General features: G+C 44.4%; 5 protein-coding genes across 8 annotated transcripts; 4 read left to right on the forward strand and 1 right to left on the reverse strand.

Annotated features, from left to right (window-relative positions):
* Window positions 1-843: 843 nt before the first annotated feature.
* RB195_018251 (uncharacterized protein) lies at window positions 844-1,704 on the forward strand (the record flags this gene model as incomplete). The annotated part of the gene is made up of 1 exon (XM_064185597.1): window positions 844-1,704. One exon carries the CDS (start codon window positions 844-846, stop codon window positions 1,702-1,704), a length of 861 nt encoding a protein of 286 aa, XP_064041478.1.
* Window positions 1,705-1,980: 276 nt separating this feature from the next.
* On the forward strand, window positions 1,981-3,188 carry RB195_018252 (uncharacterized protein; the record flags this gene model as incomplete). Of its 2 annotated transcripts, XM_064185599.1 has the most annotated exons (3): window positions 1,981-2,165; window positions 2,220-2,403; window positions 2,454-3,188. In XM_064185599.1, the coding sequence occupies 3 exons, from the start codon at window positions 1,981-1,983 to the stop codon at window positions 3,186-3,188; spliced, it is 1,104 nt and encodes a 367-aa protein (XP_064041479.1). The 2 variants fall into 2 exon arrangements, with proteins under 2 accessions (XP_064041479.1, XP_064041480.1); XM_064185598.1 differs by lacking the exons at window positions 1,981-2,165; window positions 2,220-2,403 and having other exon boundaries at window positions 2,538-3,188.
* Window positions 3,189-5,190: 2,002 nt separating this feature from the next.
* RB195_018253 (uncharacterized protein) lies at window positions 5,191-13,036 on the forward strand (the record flags this gene model as incomplete). Of its 2 annotated transcripts, XM_064185600.1 has the most annotated exons (12): window positions 5,191-5,214; window positions 5,275-5,366; window positions 9,812-9,873; window positions 9,930-10,039; window positions 11,465-11,596; window positions 11,659-11,787; window positions 12,192-12,255; window positions 12,312-12,441; window positions 12,499-12,565; window positions 12,629-12,750; window positions 12,808-12,885; window positions 12,949-13,036. In XM_064185600.1, 12 exons carry the CDS (start codon window positions 5,191-5,193, stop codon window positions 13,034-13,036), a joined length of 1,098 nt encoding a protein of 365 aa, XP_064041481.1. The 2 variants fall into 2 exon arrangements, with proteins under 2 accessions (XP_064041481.1, XP_013306435.2); XM_013450981.2 differs by lacking the exon at window positions 12,949-13,036 and having other exon boundaries at window positions 12,808-12,889.
* Window positions 13,037-13,757: 721 nt separating this feature from the next.
* On the reverse strand, window positions 13,758-14,519 carry RB195_018254 (uncharacterized protein; the record flags this gene model as incomplete). The annotated part of the gene is made up of 1 exon (XM_064185601.1): window positions 13,758-14,519. The coding sequence occupies one exon, from the start codon at window positions 14,517-14,519 to the stop codon at window positions 13,758-13,760; it is 762 nt and encodes a 253-aa protein (XP_064041482.1).
* Window positions 14,520-14,898: 379 nt separating this feature from the next.
* On the forward strand, window positions 14,899-18,450 carry RB195_018255 (uncharacterized protein; the record flags this gene model as incomplete). Of its 2 annotated transcripts, XM_064185603.1 has the most annotated exons (7): window positions 14,899-15,644; window positions 15,725-16,023; window positions 16,098-16,233; window positions 16,458-16,817; window positions 18,037-18,151; window positions 18,221-18,334; window positions 18,397-18,450. In XM_064185603.1, the coding sequence occupies 7 exons, from the start codon at window positions 14,899-14,901 to the stop codon at window positions 18,448-18,450; spliced, it is 1,824 nt and encodes a 607-aa protein (XP_064041484.1). The 2 variants fall into 2 exon arrangements, with proteins under 2 accessions (XP_064041484.1, XP_064041483.1); XM_064185602.1 differs by having other exon boundaries at window positions 14,899-15,813; window positions 16,061-16,233.
* Window positions 18,451-19,049: the final 599 nt, after the last annotated feature.

The raw sequence follows: 19,049 nt of genomic DNA on the forward strand, positions 1-19,049 counted from the left end.
CATGAATATGGAACGGTTGCAACGTCTAATTTACCTTTCGCGACATCAGCACAAGGTTATTGCGCACCGATCCGACGCCGTGGGACCCATCACACCCCATTTCAAAGTTATCTGGTGTTGATGCACTAATTCGACGCCATTGGACCCGTCGCACCCGTTTCTATGGGTATCTGGCGCCTGTAGACCAGTCGCACCCCCTTCTATAGATATCTGGTGCCGGCGCACCAATATATTATCATGATCATGATCATGCATACATATCATTTTGAAGAAAACAGCTATCTAGCCAATATTAAGTTCTATTAAGAACATCAAAGTTGCTACGTCTGTGTTGGTGCAAATCACTATAAGGAGTTGATCATTGGTCATAACGTCATTATATAAAGCATAACGAGATCACAATCTACATCAGAACATCTGTTTGGCTTTACACTCCAACACAGAAAAATACGGTTGCGGTTCGACGTCTTTGTTACGGTTCGACGTTTTTCGGCGAATATACGAGTAAAATCTCATATGATAAGTGATTTTAAAGACGTCACCAAAATGTGGCATGACTATAACAAGCTGATTGAATCTAGATTTGGGATTTAGTAGTTCTAGGATAGCAGGCGTGAGATTCTTTTGTTATGGCTGACTTTCTCTTACTCCGGAAGAACGGAAGTTCTCCCAGAAACTCATGGGACTAGAGGCTCGCAACCTGCCCATGGGTTTTAAAATTTTTACGCAAAACACAGTAATAGAAAAGAGTATCCTGATTCCGAAGGAAAGCCTTGTACGGTAGCGCCAGATGGGACGGGGTTGCAGGAGTCATGTAGGCTACCGAAACGGAAAAGGATTAGGATGGCGATCTGTACTTATAACGCACATACGCTTGCATCGGAAGTGGCCATCGAAGATCTGATGATGCAAGCTAAGAAGATCAAGTACGACGTCATCGGACTGACCGCGACGAGACGACGTCACCCTCTCAACGCTATATATGAATTTGGAGAAGAACTGTTCTTAGAAACATGCGACAGTAGAGGTGTTGGTGGAGTTGGCGTCCTCGTCAACACGAGAACGGCAAAGAACATTGACTCTTTCGAACAACTTACGACCCGAATCGGACGTCTGCGGATGAGAAGATGTGGTCCAACACCAGCTTTGACTATCTTCGTCGTTTACGCCCCAACATCAAGCTACGAAGAAGAAGAAGTCGAAGCTTTCTATATGGACCTGGAGAAGTTCTACCGAGAAGATCATGCCTTCTACAAGGTCATAATTGGCGATTTCAACGCCAAAGTTGGCCCAAGAAGAACGCCGGAGGAACTCCACATCGGGATCCACGGCCTACAATGGAATGGCCAGGGGGAGAGGCTCTCCGAGTTCATCATGACAACTAAGACCATCCATGGGAACTCGCAATTCCAGAAGTCCTCCTCTCTATGCTGGACGTGGGAGTCACCCGGTGGAGGGTACCGTAATGAAATAGACCACATCATCGTCAATAAAAGGTTCCGCCTGAGGGACGTCACTGTTGTACCAAAGTTCTATACGGGATCGGACCATCGCCTCCTCCGAGGAAGATTTTCCTTCACAAGGAGAGAGAAGAAAGCAGCCAAGTTCAGAGGGAGAAATCCCAGGACTCTCATCAACTGGGATCTCTTCGCAAGCCGGCTTTTGGGAAGATTCCGCAATGGACAACATCCACGAAGAATATGACCGGCTCGTTGAACACCTTCACGACTGCGCGAAGAAGGCTGAGAGTTTTAAAACCACCAAGAGACGCCTGTCTCTTCAAACTCTTGAGCTGATACGCCAGCGTGGAGCAGCACGAGCCGCAGAGAACTAAGAACTCACGTCCGAGCTCGCAAGGCTTTGCAGAGAGGCGATAAAGGAAGACATTAAAGGGAGAAGAGCAGAAGTGCTGGTTGAAGCTGCAGAGGCGGAAAAAACATCCGCTATGCTCGTCGAGACTTCGTCAGTCGCAAGACGAGGATGATTGCTCTCCGGAACCCAAAGGGAACACCCATTGCATCGAGAAGGGAGATGGAGAAAATCATTTACGACTTCTACTCTGAGCTCTTCGACAGCCATGTCCACTTGCCTCCTCACCATCTGAGGGAAGATGGACAAGTCATTCCAGAGGTTCTCCCGTCGAAATACGACATGCTATCATGTCGGTAAGAAATGGTACGGCACCCGGTCCCGACAGAATAAGACCAGAACACCTGAAGAGCCTTCCGCCAGTACTCATCAACACCGGCAAGGCTCTTTACACGTTATCTGGCCGAATGCAAGGTTCCTAAACAGTGGAAGACCAGCAAGACCGTGTTGTTGTATAAAAAGGGAGATCCTCATGAAATTGGCAACTATCGTCCAATCTGCCTACTATCCGTCATCTACAAGCTCTTTACAAGAGTGATCCTTAATAGGATTGAAAAATCCTGGATGAAGGACAGCCATGCCAGCAAGCGGGGTTTCGAAAAGGATTCAGCACGATTGACCACATTCACACTGTTTCGAAACTCATCGAGGTATCACGAGAGTACAAGATGCCGCTCTATCTCACCTTCATCGACTTGAAGAAGGCCTTCGACCCAGTTGAGACGGAAGCGGTCGTGGAAGCCTTGGACAACCAGGGTGTCCCTACTCAGTACATAAAGAGACTTCGAGAGTTGTACAGTAACTTCACGACCGGAATTTCGCCATTCTACAAGAACATCATCATTGACGTGAAGAGTGGGGTCCGACAGGGTGACACAATTTCACCCAAAATATTCACAGCCACCCTCGAGAACGCATTGCGAAAGTTGGAATGGGACGACATGGGGGTGAAGGTTAATGATCGGCAGCTACACCATTTGCGCTTTGCTGATGATATCGTACTGATAACACCTAGCATCAGCCAAACGGAACGAATGCTGACCGAATTTGACGAAACACGTGGATGCATCGGTCTTCAGCTGAATCTACAAAAGACGATGTTTATGCAGAACGGATGGGATGGATGCCCCATTCACGCTCAACGGAACGAACATATCCGAATGCACCAGCTACGTTTATCTGGGTCGGGAACTGTACATGATGAACGACCTGACCTCCGAGATGGGCAGGAGGAGACGAGCGGCTTGGGGAGCGTACAAGAGCATCGAGGATGTAGTGAAGAAGACCAGGAACACCCGGCCCCGTGCTCACCTCTTTAACACCACAGCACAACAGCTTTGACCTGTGCTTCAGAAACCTGAGCATTTCGCAAGCAGGAAGAAAAGCAGTGAACGTCATTGAACGCGCAGTTGAGAGAGTGAGTATCCCGTTCCACGCAAGTGAGGGAAGAGATTCGAAGTTCTCTTCTGCGTCAGAGATCAAAGATTAAAGACGCCGCCGCGTTTGTCAAGGAAAATAAAATAAGATAGGCTGGACGCGTGATGCGCTTTAAGGACAACCGTTGGGCAGAGCCATGAGCGACTGGATTCCCCGTGATATTAAGCGCATTACAGGAAGACCGCCGACCCGATGGTCAGATTTCTTCACAAATTCCTTCAAAGAAGATTATGATGTTCTTCGAGTCCCACGTGAAAAGAAGAACCACTGGGCGACTCTAACACGCGACTTGGACAAATGGAAGAATTACTAGCGCTCGCTCGACCAGTTTTGAAGATAAATGGGGGTCAAGGTGATCAAGGTGAAGGCTGACTTTCCTTATAAAGCCAGTTATGTTCGTTCCAGGCTCTTCCAAGTCATTACAGACGTAAATCTGTGGATATATTGACCTTTGGTTTGAATTTCTAGTAAATCAACTGCCATGACTCGATAACAAGTTCGTTTTGGTTAAAGGAGATTCCGACATACGGTGCGACGTACGGTGCGCAGCTTCCTTCTTCGCTCCTCATCTCCCAAAATGTATCCATCGATAACGGCAATTGAAGACTTTCAACGCAGTGCCCTCATTAGTTTACAGTCAGGACGGTGTAGAACTACATTCTGAGAGTTATCGTCTTCCATGCACGTCAAGCATTGAAAAAGTTAGGGCAGTGAGAGCAAGTAGTGTTGATTGTCTTTGAGAGCGGAATCGATGCTGAAGTTTCAGCAAGGATCGATCAGATGGTTGCCTCTGTCTGATGTAGTTCTGTGAGCTCACTCAATTTTCCGAGTTGTGGTTTTCAGTTGCAGTTTCCGTAAGTGTGTATTCGATCATCTGCTTAGATACATTTTAGTTCTAATCCAGCAGACCATGCATGCAGAGATTATCTGAACACTGTTTTCGCTCAAGTGTGACCTTCAGTCAAGCGTCCTAACTTCACTTTCCACAACATTTTAATGATGAACATTAATTTTTTGCCATATACAGCTTCTGTACTTCACCTTCTGTAGTTAGGAGACGTCTGCAGGAACGAAAAATTTGCAGCAAGAGATTTTCAACAGATCAACCATTAGTTTTGGAGACTTTTATTGCGAATTGTTATAATCGATTTATCTTAAAGTTCTGATCGTACATATTTATTTTCTTTTGAAAGGATATTGTTTGAGAAGATAAAGCGAAAACGGATGAAAAACGCAAACGCAGAATTTGTGAGGTTTCGTTAGGTGATAGTGCAGTTAGGACGCCAATATTTAGAGCGAGGTGAACTAACCACTCACAGAAATGCTTCATATACTGCATCCACTTACACTATCGAATTCTGTTGGCCATTTCGTGGAAGCTCTAATAATGTGCCTAAGACGAAACCAAAGACAGGTACTATTATTATATACACAATGTCGAGGTTCGAATCCGTCCTAGAGCAAACCAAGCCTTTTATCCTTCCGAGGTCAATAAATTGGTACCAGACTTGTCTGGGAGAATAAAAACATTGACTTGACACATGAACCAGCCCCTGCAGGTCATTGTATAGGCCAGTTGCACGTTCGTTAACCTCAAACGGTTCTGAATTGAGGTAAACGTGGCGGCGCATCCCAAGCGGATTGATTAACGCCGGACACTTTATCCTTTATCCTTTTGTACACAATGTCAAACAGAATATTGTCGTCGTGGACGTCTGGTAGTTTATTTTACACCGATGTGCCCTAGAGATAACCTAGGACTGAAAAATGTGATTCTAGGCGAATAACAGCTTCATAACAACATAGATTAGCGTGTCGTCCAGTGTGTTCTAGTTCTTTATTTTTTACACTCGTGGAAGGTCGGCGAACCGCATACTCACCATCATGACGGACAAGATCGTAGAACAGGTGTGTTTGGGCACAGACCACATGCTTGTAATAATTTGCATAGGAAATTTAGTCTTGCAGCCAGCGAAAGAAATGCCAGAAATGAAGAATGTGAAGCTAAGAATGACAAACCTCCATCTGCATGCAAACGGAGTGTTCAGTAATGTTTATAGGTATTATGCTTCTTTGAACCAATTCAAGTCGCGGGCAGTGGTCATTTCTCGTGAGGTACAGAATTGCCGCATCCGGACTGCACTCGATTTCTGCAAAAGTTTTGTCGTTTTCGGACCACAAAATTCAAATAATCATAACTAAGTTAAGACACATCGTTATTAATTAAATTAAGAGCAATCAGCACATTTTTTGCCAATAAAGAGTCACTTTGTGTATTTTATTAAGGTAAAATCCCATGTTTCCGGGGTCGACGAACTCTTGTTGGGCAACTTCTGTATCCTGCTGGGTGTGGAATTGTTTTCTTTAGAAAGAGTTGTCCAAACGTTCGAAGCAGTGGTAGTCGGTAGTTCGAGAGAGGTCAGATGAGTAAAGAGGATGGAGGAATACTTCGTAGCCCAATGCTTCCACTTCTTGAAGTGTTTGTTGTGCGAAACTAGGTCAAATGCAGTTGTGGAGAAAGAATGACCTTTCTCTGTAGAATAATTCAGGCTACAGGTGTTTTTCGGTGTATCTAATATGTTCAGCATATCTCTAAGATCCCACCAGGTTTCAGGCAGTTGTGGTGGACTAAACTATCAAGCGGTAATTATGAGTTTTTTTGGTACAAGTATGGTTTTGGGAAGTTAGTTATGGTCTAAAAAACGAGCCTGCCTTTGCCGAGTGTCACATACAATCGCTTTTCGTCAATCTAACAGTGCGGTCAAGAAAAGGCTTGTTAATGTTGCGTAGAAAAAAATTCTTAGAAGAAGCAGAAGACAATTTTTGAAAGTGATGTTTATTTCCGAGTTTCCGCCAGCTCAAGGGGCACCCACTTATCAAAATTTTTATCTTCCTGATTTGCTTTGGATATCGAACGACCGTAGATTGATCAAGTTGAGTTCTTCGGCAACTTCTTGTGTATTTACAAGAGGGTCTTTTTTGATGATGGCTCTAAATTGGTTATTGTCAATCTCTGATGGTCGGTCACCAAGAACCCCATCTGCAGGGCTCCCGCTTTCACTGCAAAACTGCTTACACTATTGCTGCATTGTGAGTTGACTAGCATCTTCAAGGCCAAATCCCTTGCTGAGAGGGTCAACAGTCTCCGAGCGAAGCACAATGGGCCGGGAGTGGTTGTACATTTCTCAATGACAAACTTGTACACAAGCAGTATACCTCGTTCTTCTTAGCAAAAAGATGTAATTTTATTTTCATTATTACGTCTATTTGGGAAGGCAACGAGGTGGACACTGAAGCCACCACATCCTGCCAAAATTCTGTACAATCCGTAGCTGCATCTTTATTGCACGGCAACAATGTAAGAAAACATCAAAAACATATATCAGTCAACGGAAACGCAAACACAACAGAATGATCAAATCGACGACGTACCCATTTCTTTCACTTTTGCAAGTTAAAAGCGTCAGGTATTGTTTCCTTTTCACGACAAATAGATCTGTACAACACAGTGGCCGATGACACCGAAAAATTTGCATTCAACGACTTTGACTTCAACAGGAAACTTTCTCAGATTCTGCACATAACAAGATCTCATCTCCTCCGGCTGGATGAATGCTTCCCATGCGATCTGAAATCCGTGGTTGACAGAATCTACGCAAAATCTACTACATCTGCAGTCTACCTGCAACTAGTCTGACCTCCCCAGCCTTTGCAAAATCGAAAGCAAAGAGAAAATACAAACAACAACAATTCAATAAGGGTAACCCTTCGTCAAAGAGGCACATGGAACAATCCGTTCATCATTGGTGTACAAAACCATCGAAAACTTACCTGCTACTTGTAACGCTCTCGTACATGTAGCAGCTAAGTTCTCGAAGAACTGATGGAGTGGTTGCTTCTACAAAGATCCTAAAAAAAGGAAACATTGACGTAAATATGGAGGGCATGCACTTCAATCATATGTCATGATCGAGAATCTTAAAACCACAGCGCAGAAACGCAGAAACAAACGCTCTCCATTAGGTTGTCGCACTAGTCCCAATATTCTGGATTACATCCTATTTGTAAATATTTCTGAAACTAACACACCTGGACATCAGTGGTGTGCATCTCCATCAACATGACAGCTGGACACCAATGCTCGGGCAACTTGTTGCTCCCTTTGAAAAAGGAGGCTGCGGCTTGGAGAAGTCACCGAGTATCTTCCTAACCTCGTCCTCAGATTTCAATTTCCTTCGATCCAGCAAACGCTGCAGGTGCTAAAGAGGCAATTGTCGGAAGGAGAACATTTTTTTAGAAAACAGTGGGTGACCCTCCACGGAAACACATTTTTCAAGTCGCCAGTTTCGAAAACGTGAATCTTATGCCGAATTTTATTACTGTTTTACCACTACTTTTTAATGCAGAATGGCTTATTTTCGGATTGAAATATAAAAATATGATACTGTCGACACCTGTCTAAAGGTCTAAAGGTAGTGCAGCGTTTTTGCAACCTGCAACATTTCAGTCTTTTTTCTCAATTTGCTCGGTAAATGCGACAGCGTTGTTCATCTTTCGTCTTTGACAAAATCTATTATCTACAGTTGTAGAACGGATTACACCCAGCTCTGATGCTTCGACGTAATATTACATGATCTTGCTCGGATTTTCCTCCTACTTGTGTAGTGTTCAGGTTCATGAGGTGTCAGTCAATGCAGGAGGAGCGGTATTGTTAAAGAGGTGGAAGCGTTTTTTCCCGGTTCTTGGTGGTTCTTTTTCGCTACATCCTTGTTGCAGTTTTATGCTTCCTAAGGCGCTCATTTCAGCTGAGTCAAAAACCTTTAAGTCGAAAAACGTCAGACTGCAGCGCTTTGTTTTTTCACAAAGCGACTGAGATTTGAAACGGCATGTCTGGTCGATCGTAGCGAATCATTTTCGAAACTCTGCTCAGTCGCGTGGCTGTCGCCCATCCAGTGTTCATTGGATCCTCTTCAGGACATAATAGTCCTTTAAAGAACTTGCAGATAACAGAAAACCAGCTTTGCCGGTAGTCTCCGAGATTGTGCGGATTTCACTCCTTCTGCCTTGCTGTTTTCTGTCTTCTTCAAACCTTCTATATCAGAGCATTAATAAAATGTTCACGAAGACAGACAAATGTTTCTACATATGTTCTGATTTCGTCGAGACTGAATGCCGCACAGCTCTTCACCGAAGTGTCGCACTTTGGAAGAAATGTTTGCTTCGATAATATCCATCTTCCTTCTGATGGTGAGGAAGTAAGTGAAGGTTCTGTCAAAGAGTGAAGTCCCAACTTTATCCACCCTTTTCTTAATATAGTGGTTGCTACGTCTGCTGTCTGCAACGCCGCCATCTTCGTTTTAAGATTTCCGAACCTTTGAACCTTTGAGCAAATGTGCTTCCGCACCTCTCTACAAGGCCCCGCGTTAGAACGTACGTTCAAGTTGCCTGCGATCGACTCCACTTTGTACAGTTTCCGGACTCTATCGATTCTTCATGCTTTTGAAACTCTTGTCTTCTCTATGCAGTTCACTGAAAGTGTTCTACAACCGATCGTATTCATTGCTCATCGCAGCATTTTCACGAAAGTCAGCTACCGTCGCAAAAAACACGCTGTTCAAGTTAGTACGAGACTTCTTTATGTGATCTTTGTGACTTTTCCTCTTTCTCCGAGAAGCAAGATCTTTTTCAAATGAGACGATAGCATACAAGTAGAAAAGTGATGGTGCAGAGGATTGGCACCATAGCCGCACCTGTAAAGCAGAGCCTTTAGGTGACAGCGATGTGATCTATTTGCTGATAATGGTGTGGTGTTCTTCATAATGGTGGCACCGGGCGACTCCCATGTCCGATCTAGAGAAGAACGTTTCTTGTGCTGCAAATTTCCGTATATGATCTCAGCCGTTATGATGAACTCGAAAGACCTCTCCGCCATAAGTTCGTTCCACCATAAGCTGTAGATTCGATGCCAAGTTGTTCAGGCATGTTTTGGGGGCCGTTTTTGGCGTCGACATAAGCAATGATGAGCTTGTAAAAGATTTGAATTTCCCCGTAAAAAAATCTACATGTCCATACAAAAAGCTTAGACTTTCTCTTCTTTGGTGGTGGTGGAGAATATGCAAAGAAGATAGTCAGAGCCTGTGTTGGTCTCTTCCCTCCTTTCACCACTTTTTGGCTGTTTGAAAGAATTGATAGTCACTGCTACACTAGGCTTGGCACGAAGATCGACCCCACCAACCCTCTACTGTCGTATATTTGTAGGAATGTTTTTTGCTAGGAAAATAAGGAATTATTAGAGCTTGAAATAAAAGCCATCTACACTCACCCTCCAGATCTTGGATATTATAATTTATATATAGATTTATATATAAATGGATAAATAAGTGGATTTAGACGCGGCGATAATGACGAGTGTAGTTGAGTGGGCATGAATGATCAGATTAATAATTTTCTTTCCATTGACGTCTACTGTATGTGGTCTTGTCGTAAGTTTGTAAATTTATTGCAGAGGTACTCTAATCTCTCCCGGAACCACCCCACGGGAGATTGCAATAAAGAAAACATGGCCAGGTGACAGGTTTAATGAAAGCATTTTTGTTGTTGCTATTGAATCAACGGTATTCCAGAAAGTAGAGACCGGAATTTCGAAATGATATTCCTTACTGGAATCAGCAGAGAAAGACATAAAAATATTGTGCAAATGATCTTCGCATTCTCTAACAAGCGAGACGATAGGGTTGGTAGCTGTTTTTGCTTTTATTTTAAAAATGTAGTTGGTCATCGGTTCTGTTGGCAATGTTTGCAATATTGTTAATAAAGTAGGTTTTCTAACTCTAGCGTATGTAAGTCCTTAAAACGAACTCGTGTTCTCATCAAAGTCCGGAACGAGAAAGGAATTTTTTTGGAGTGCGATTATGCTAAAAGAAGAATTCGGTCCTGAATAAAATTGTCTCAGTTACTCTTCATGGGCGAAGAACTAAAAGTATGGGACAGAGCCCTGCTGTTTTCTCTTTGTTCAATTCTAGATGACTAGAAAAATACGAAACTCGTCACCATACTAGCAATGATAAGCGTCCTACATCAGCTGGAATTTGCAACCTGTTTAGGAAGAGACCTCTTCAAACAACAGTGGCAACACAGAGGCATAGATAGAGAAGAGTGCTTTTGCAGCAGCAAAATAGTCGCATTTCTCAAAACAATATCCGGAAGCTGAAAAGAAAAGGATCATGAATATGCTAATTGTTCGCATTAATTGCAGTGCATTAGAACTCGCCAATTTCTCGGTCCCATTTTTTGCGCAACAATCCGCTGCTGAGAACGGTTCTGTCGTGCCCCGCGTCACCTCCAAGAAGGAACGGCAGTGGATAGGAGCCAGGTCGACTGCCCAGATCCAGAGGGGCTCGCGCTGGGCTAGTCACCATATGGCGACCTAGGCCCTCCGAACCCTGTGGGCTCGCGTCGAGGGTCCCATTATCCTGCCTTAATTTCCCTTTCAGGGCAATCGGGGCTGCCTTTGATCCCACCTCCACCTTACAGTCTGCGGATACGATGTGGTAAAATGTGGTTCTCGGATGTGGTGTATTCTAAAAACGACAATACATGGCAGTAGCAATATGCATGACATTAATGATGGATCAATGCGGGCCTGTCAGATTGATGCATGTTTGTTGCTCTCGGTTATTAGATGGATGCGGTTCGAAACGGGCTTCTGGTTAGTGGTTAACGATGGTTGAAGATGGTTAAACGCGGTTAAAGGCGGTGAGTGGCGATGGATCAAATACGACGGAATAAAATAAAATAAATGACAAAGGTAAGGAAAACGAAACTGGACCCAGTGCTCGGAGCCAGCCCTTATATACTATATGCCGAGCACGACAGGTTCGTTGCGTAGAACAAATCTCGTATGTCTACTCCGTATTTCTGCTAATCCATAGCCAAAGTAATGGACAGCAAAAGACTGTTGCTCAACAATTTTTGAATCCTAAAGTTGTGGTTCTGTCGTGAGTACTAACCGCGGGGAAGCGTTGCTCTTCTTGACAAACACAATGATGTACTTCGAGAAAATCCCTTTGCAATTGTTTCAATCGCAATTGATATTTCAGTTCTGAGGGAATAGGACAAAATACAAATCAAAATAATGGTATTTCAACAAATCATTCAGATTTGCGAGTCGTTTGTTTTTGATTTTATGCCCGACACGCTTGGATCGCTTATCGAGAACAATTCACTCGATCTTGTCGACATGAAACTCTACACTTGGCAAATGTTCAACGGACTACAATACCTTTGTCAAGTAAGTCGATTCGTCATCAATGTTATTCACGACGATTCACGATTTCCCCTATTTTCTACCAGCTTCAAATCATGCACAGAGATATTAAACCAGTAAACATTCTCGCGGACCATTCAGCCGGCCTTTTGAAGATAGGAGATTTTGGTTCGGCAAAGGTTGTTCGACCCGGGATGACGTCAACACCATACCAGGTAACACCGCTAAACTGCAACGAGCACCAATATTACACTACTAGTCATGACTAGCACAATGCGTGCAATCCGTCTTGTATGTGGCTGGCGAGTGCATCCAGCGTAGTTTCTTGTTCTCATTTTCCTTTTGAGCCTCCATCTCCAAATCACATTCCAAGTGATTGCTTTCTCGAAAAAAATTTCTAGCAACTACCAATAAACAAGACCGTTGTAGCGAAAGAAGCTGCATAGACTACAGGAAGAAACGTACGCAATGAGACTGCAGTAACGAATTCGCGTTTTCCTTCTTACGATCACTGCAACGACATGAAAAGTATTTTTTTCTCGCGGAAATTCTATGATGTTGCGCTCTTTCTCAAAATGAGCAACTTAGTCAGTGGAACGAGTAAAGGTCAGATATTTAGGTGACAAGGTTTTATCGACCGCCGGAGCTCTTGCTGGGATCTGAAAATTATAATTGGACTGTTGGTAAGTAGGAGTGGAGGTCTGAAACGAAATTCGGATTATGAACAGAATGCCCGCAGACATATGGTCAGCAGGATGTGTACTGGGTGAGATGGTAAAAGGGAATGTCTTGTTTCCCGGCCGAGATACAAAACATCAGCTAAAGTTGATTCGTCGAGCGCTTGGTAGCCCAACCGATGCGGACATGAGGTTCTTTCTGTCATCATAAACGAACATACTCTGAAGGTTTTATGACTTTTTGCCCAGATCTATGAAAGTTCCGAAGCCGCCAGACCCTCTAGCTGAACGAGTCGCGGGGACTGGATTAGCTGCTGTACCACAATTTCATGTTGTGCAGTTGAATCGAATAAAACGACTGTTCTAGTTTATCTTTCAGTTACTTCCATCTGCGCGGCCTGATGTTGTATACTTTCTGGGTAAAATTTTGTTATATCGTCCGCGAGCAAGATTAGGTGGGAAGGAAGTACTCCGCGATCCTTTTTTCGATTCATTGTTCCGGTATGTTGCAAGTACGCACATATTAAATAACAAACGCATAATAACTCCAGATTTCAGTGAAGGAGCCAAAAGATCGAATGGACAACTTATCTCGCAATGTATAACATCTTCTGATATTGCGGAGGCTCACTCAATGTGAGTTGACGAATAATGTCGGGGAAGACAATAATGTAGACTGTTCTCCTGCGTATTTAACAGAACAGTGGAACAAGCCTTGTTCTTGCCTCGCCTTGGGATGCGATATAAACTTTTAGATCATATTACTAGGAAGTTTTCCGCGTGTTAGTTCAGATCGCATAAGCTCAGTCGTTAGGTTGCCCGCAGAGTTAAGAGCTCTTAGCTCTGAGGCAGCCTTAGATGTGATGCGTAGTGACAGGATAGGACACTCCACATGGTGCTATGCTTCTCACTGGCGACTATGCTCTGAGATGTGTTTTTGTGGCGTAGTCAAGTAAAAACGATCAGAAGCTTGCTGCTGCTAAGCGGCTGCGCGGTATGCGGCTTGCTGGAGCGTAGCGGTTAGGATCGAGGAGGGATCCCCACTTCCTTGACTCGGACTGCAGCGCTTAGTGATGTTGGCGGATCCGAAGGCAAACGTTTACGCAACTGCGCCGAGTTTCATTTCGTTCCGTCCCTATTTCTAAGTGGCTGTGATGTTCTGATTGGTGCACCTGCCAAATGCAATGGAACGTGTAGCTCCTGAACCGCATCAGTGCCAAGTAAAGCAACAAAAAGTCTAGGGAAGCACAGAATTAGAAAAACGAGTCCAAACTAGCCTTTGTGGCCCCTCGGTTAAAGAAAATAGCAACAGTAGCTGCAAGTAATAACTGTAGTAGTTAAAACAAATACAATATTCTAATGTTGACTATTTACAATACGGAAAAACATGAACTGTAGTTTTCTTTCATCGGCCTAGTTTAGTATTTCTAATACTTGCTTACTTACTTAGATACTTAGATGACCCGTCTTCATTGGACGTGCGGGCCCCAGCATCTCTTCCACTCGTTTCATTCCCTCGCCATTGTCATCCAAGATATTCTCAAGCTTCGTGAGTGACGTTGACGAGATCCTTGAGCCGTATCCAGCTGAGCTCTCAGCTGGATACGGCTCAAGGATCTCGTCAACGTTTGGTCCACCCGTGAGGCGAACACGTCACCCCATCTCGTTGGCGGTCTCCCTCGGGGGCATTTAGCGTCCCTTGGGATCCACTCTAGCGTTCTTTTAGTCCATCTATCGTCGATTCTTCTCATGATGTGACCGGCCCATCTATGTTTTGCTTTCGATACATATTCCGCTGGGTCGCGAAGACGGGACATTCCTCTTAAGTCGGAGCTACGAAGACCGGCAAGGTGTTGTGGGCGCCGGTTAAACTTCAGAAGACATCTCTCAAGGGCTCTGTGGGTAGTAAGTAGCTTCCTAGACGTGGCAGCGGTGTCTGCCCACGTCTCCGCTGCGTAACAGAGCGCTGGAAGAACTGTCGAGTCGAACAGATAGGCACGAAGATCTTGGTCCTTCATTTGGCCCGTAGCTTCCCTGACGGCTGCGATTGCTGCCCATGCTGCTCTCATTCTTCTATTCAGTTCTTCCTTCAAGTCGTTTTCCATGTTTATAGAACGTCCGAGGTATACGTATGACGGAGTTCCCACGATTTGGGAGCCTTCAAGTTGTACTCCTCCGTCCTTGCAGTAGGCGTTCTTCATGAACTGTGTCTTCTTTCTGTTTATTCGTAGTCCTATTCTCTTCCCTGCCTCGTTCAATTCGTTGAGCATCGTTTCGCACCTCCACAACGGTTTACCGCCTCATAGTGGCGTGGAGGTGACACTGGGCGTCGAACAGCAATGCACAGCGGAGGTTCGTCCTTCGGCAGGGTCTCCCAAGCTGAGAAGGAGTTCGACACATCCGACATTCCGACTTCTCGGAATCGGAAGCCTAGCTAAGAGTAAAGCACTGCTAAGATTCACCACCGTCTTGGCAAAATTTCGCAAGGTGGTTCCCTCATCCATATAGGTTCGGCGACGACCTGTGGTGAAAGCTAAGCTCGCCGTGGCATGGCTGCTTAGTTTGGGGAAAAGTCTTCTTGCCACTTCAGCATATTCACTGCCTCAGTACCCTGCACACAGGGCCCTGCCGTCTCAGACGTCGGACGGTATGGCGACCGGTGAGAGGCGATCAAATCTCAGGTTCAGGACGTCATTGATTTTGGACCAAGGCGACACACGCACGACTCGCCATGGAGACTGTCTCAGACTGTGTATTTACAACGCGAGAACAGTTTCCACAGACGCTGACTTGCATGCCCTTCTCGGAGCTGCAGAGCGTATCAAATTTCACGTGATTGCTCTGCAGGAGACCAAGTGCAGAAGGAGCGACGTACGACAAATGAATGACGGTACACTCGTCATTCGTGGAGAGAAGGTTCCGTCGCGAAATGTAGGCGGTGTTGGTTTTGTTGTGCACCCATCTGTCGTCCATTTCGTCGATTCTCACGAGATCCTGTCACCTCGTCTGGCCATTCTTCGCCTCCGCCCTCTGCGCCAAAAATCCATCAGTATCATCAACTGCTATTCACCAACATCAGCAGCTGGTGATTCCGAATTGGACGCCTTTTACGAGGAGCTGGAGGAAGTAGTCCGCAACGAGAAGTCCTTCTACAAATTCGTTGTTGGAGACTTTAACGCAAAACTAGGAAAGGCCACAGAAGAGGAATACAGGATTGGAAGATTTGGACTAGGGGACCGGAATGAAAATGGCAATCGTCTCGCCGGGCTGTTGTCCGCCGCTCGCCTCTTTCATGGGAACTCTCTTTTCATGAAAAAAGATCATCGTCGGTGGACATGGGAATCGCCCAATGGCGCGACTCGTGCGGAGATCGACCACATACTCACCAACCGAAGGTGGTGTCTACTTGACGTCTCAGTAGTACCTTTTGTGGTGGTTCTGATCACCGTCTCCTTTGTGCGAAAATACGACTTAGCCACACGATGGAAAAGAACATCTGCTATCGGCAACGAAAGAGAAAAGAAGTCTACGGCGATTGCGTACTCGAGGACTCCTTGTCCCAAGGTGACTGGCACATCGAGGAGGACCCAAACGTGGACTACGAGATGCTGCTCAGAGGATTACGAGCCTGCGCTGAACGTGCCTCGAAGCCGCGCACGAAAAACTTGGATCGAATTTCGAAGACCACCAAGGAATTGTTAGGAAGAAGAAGGACATTGAGGCTTGATCCGAATGCATCATTCGGATCAAGCCTCAATGATCGCACACTGAGCGGTTAGTAGCAAACACTAGCTGCAGAAAAGCGTTGCAGGAGGATCTTTTGAAGTACAGGCAGAAGAACATTCCAGAAGCAGCACAAAGAAGAACAAGTCTAAAGAAGTGCCGCAGGGATCTCCGCGAATATAATATTCCGCTAGCAACCTTGTTGAGCGAAGACGGGACTCGCACGCCTTCTCGTCGTGAGATGGAAATCATTACGGAGAGGTTCTACTCGAACCTTTTCCGTTCATCAACTCCTGTGTCAAACCCGATCATCCCCACTGGCGAAGCTCCACCACGGATTCTCCCTTCGGAAGTGCGAGTCGCTATCAAGAGCATGAAACATAGCACAGCCCCCCGGACCTGATTTTATACCAGCAGACTTTCTTCGGGCTGGTGATCATCCGCTTCATGTAATCTTAGCAGCGCACATGACATCCTATCTTCAGAAAGGAAGGATCCCAGTGGAAGATCTCGCAAACCGTTCTTATCCATAAGAAAGGTGACCGAGAGGACCTTCGGAACTACCGTCCGATATGCGTGCTAAGTATGTTATACAAAGTAATCACCAAGATCATCCTCACACGCATATCTAGGACGCTGGATGAAGCCCAGCCTCAAGAACAAGCTGGATTCCGCCAGGGGTTCAGCTGCTTGGACTACATCCAGACCGTGTCGAGGGTCATAGAGGTTTGCCGGGAATACCGCCTGCCCCTTGTTCTAACCTTCGTCGACTATAAGAAAGCCTTTGACAGCGTAGAAATGAATGCAGTACTGTCAGCGCTGGTCGATCAAGGTGTGGACGCGTCGTATGTGAGGACATTAGCCAATTGCTACGAACGATGCACGACTAAGATACAGCTTTTCCACCGCCCTCTCACCATACCCATTGGAAAGGGGGTACGACAAGGCGATACTATATCGCCGAAGCTGTTCACGGCTGCACTGTAATGGATAATGAAATCACTATCCTAGGAAGAAAGGGGCATACGTGTTGATGGAAGATTTCTTTCGAACCTTCGTTTCGCGGACGACATCGTTCTCTATTCGAGCAGTATTTCTAATAGTAATCATAAATACGTTGCCATCAACCTAAATGAGGACTCCAATAATGTATACATTGTTGAAGACCTCATTTAGGCTGATGGCTTAACATTGCTGGATGTTTGGAGTTCCTTATATCATTTAGTCCTTACCAACTAACTATGCTGAAAAATTGGAATACCTTTTTATGTTGTTTTGACTTTATTCCCACGAAGTGGTTAGGATCTTAATTTCTTAAGTTAAGGCCTTAATCCCTGAATAACGTCCCAATGAGGCATCTTCAGAGTCCAGAGTGATCAAATCGAATGTCGTTTATAAGGATAAATAGGAAAATAAATGGGGTAGGATAAGGATCATATTCAACCTACTTTTGTGCCTCATAATTAGAAGTGAAAATACGGTGCTTTAGATTAGGACTTATATTTTGTCTCTTTAGACCACTAATATCTCTAGTTTGGAGGCATTTCCGACAACGCTGCTTTGCGAACTATTATTGCGCCTTTTGCAAAAATTAAAGCGTTGCACCCTTAGGTGGAATGCACATCAAGATTACTGCTTGAATTATATGAAGATAAAGTGGGTGGCAGTGTTACCTATTCAGAAACGCTTTTTTGTAGGTTTCAGATAACCGTCGCAAGCAATGCACAATTTGCATAAAAAAAGCGTTAATGGAATTTTACCGAACAGAATAGACCGAAAAACCCTCACAATATCCACATGACATGGTTACGGTGTTGACTCGAAGTCAGCGTAGAATCATGCTTATCAAGAATGGCATCTGCAAGCCGGTGTCTTTTTCTTATTAAGAGAAGGTTATAGATGTTCTCTAACAAATTTTCTCAATTTATTAAGTGGATCGGAATAAGCAAAAAAGGAAGGATCGCAGTTTGTTTATGAAGAAATGTAATACCTTTAATTGGGTTTTTCTAACTAAAATAAATGTCGTTATCATCACGTTCGTTTACCAGAATTATGTATTTCCAGCGACGAATCAAAAGTCAAAACCAAGTTGAGCTCAATATTAATGAAGACGAAATTGGACTTTAGCTGCGACGATGATTCGAAGGAGAGTCGAGAAAGCATGAAGTCTCGAGTAAAGGTAGCTGTTCCTAACTGAAAGCGCGCATGCAGTCTGACTAGCTTTTTCATGTGGATCTTGCTTTTATAGCCGCGAGCAACCAGCAAGGAGTCTGCTGAGACTGATGTGAAGAAGAGGGCGAAGAAGTCGAGGGTGCGCAAGAGCACATCGCAGATGCAACCGACAACTAGAAAAGCGTCGACCGTTTGTTCCAATCATTTCTATCTACTAATTTACTAAACGTTGGTAACTCAAAGTGACTTCAGGGAACAGAGAGAAGGAAGAAGTCTGCATTGAAAAGGCTAAAAAGCACGCAGTGAAACATTAGTTCTTTTTTGTAAATCCACTCTTAAATGCATCAAAATCAATAACGCCTGTCAAACTATAATATTTGATGTTTTTATTCTAGGTATCCGTTGCATAAAGATTCTGTGAAACGTTGTTTTGCAAACGGTCATATATTCAGCAAAAAAATTCCTGCACTGATAACATTTCGTTCCTGAGGGTGCACCATGCCCTGACAAAATTTTCTTTCACATAGTTCTGAAATATTTTGCTGCTTGTCCACAGTATAATGTTGTGAGTGCAAAGAGCATTTTTGATCATTACAAATGCTTGGTCGCCGAATTTTTCGCCGGCAAAAAAGCATTGGGAGAGTATTACCGTGGCACACAATTGCACCGATATTATGTTACCGATTAATGACGCTCGCTTCCCTCGATTCAATTGAAGAAGAAGTAAAGAGAAGGATCATCATGTATGGAACACATTCCAGCATATGGAACACTGGGCAACATCTTTAACCAATCTTAAAATATCCATCGGAGTACAAAATTGTCTTGGACCAATTACAGACCAATAACATAGATTTATTTGCATTTTTAATGTGTATGCTTTTTTGAAGAAAAAACTAAGCGCA

This window comes from Necator americanus, chromosome II (genome assembly GCF_031761385.1).
Source record: "Necator americanus strain Aroian chromosome II, whole genome shotgun sequence".
Lineage (NCBI taxonomy): Eukaryota > Metazoa > Nematoda > Chromadorea > Rhabditida > Ancylostomatidae > Necator > Necator americanus.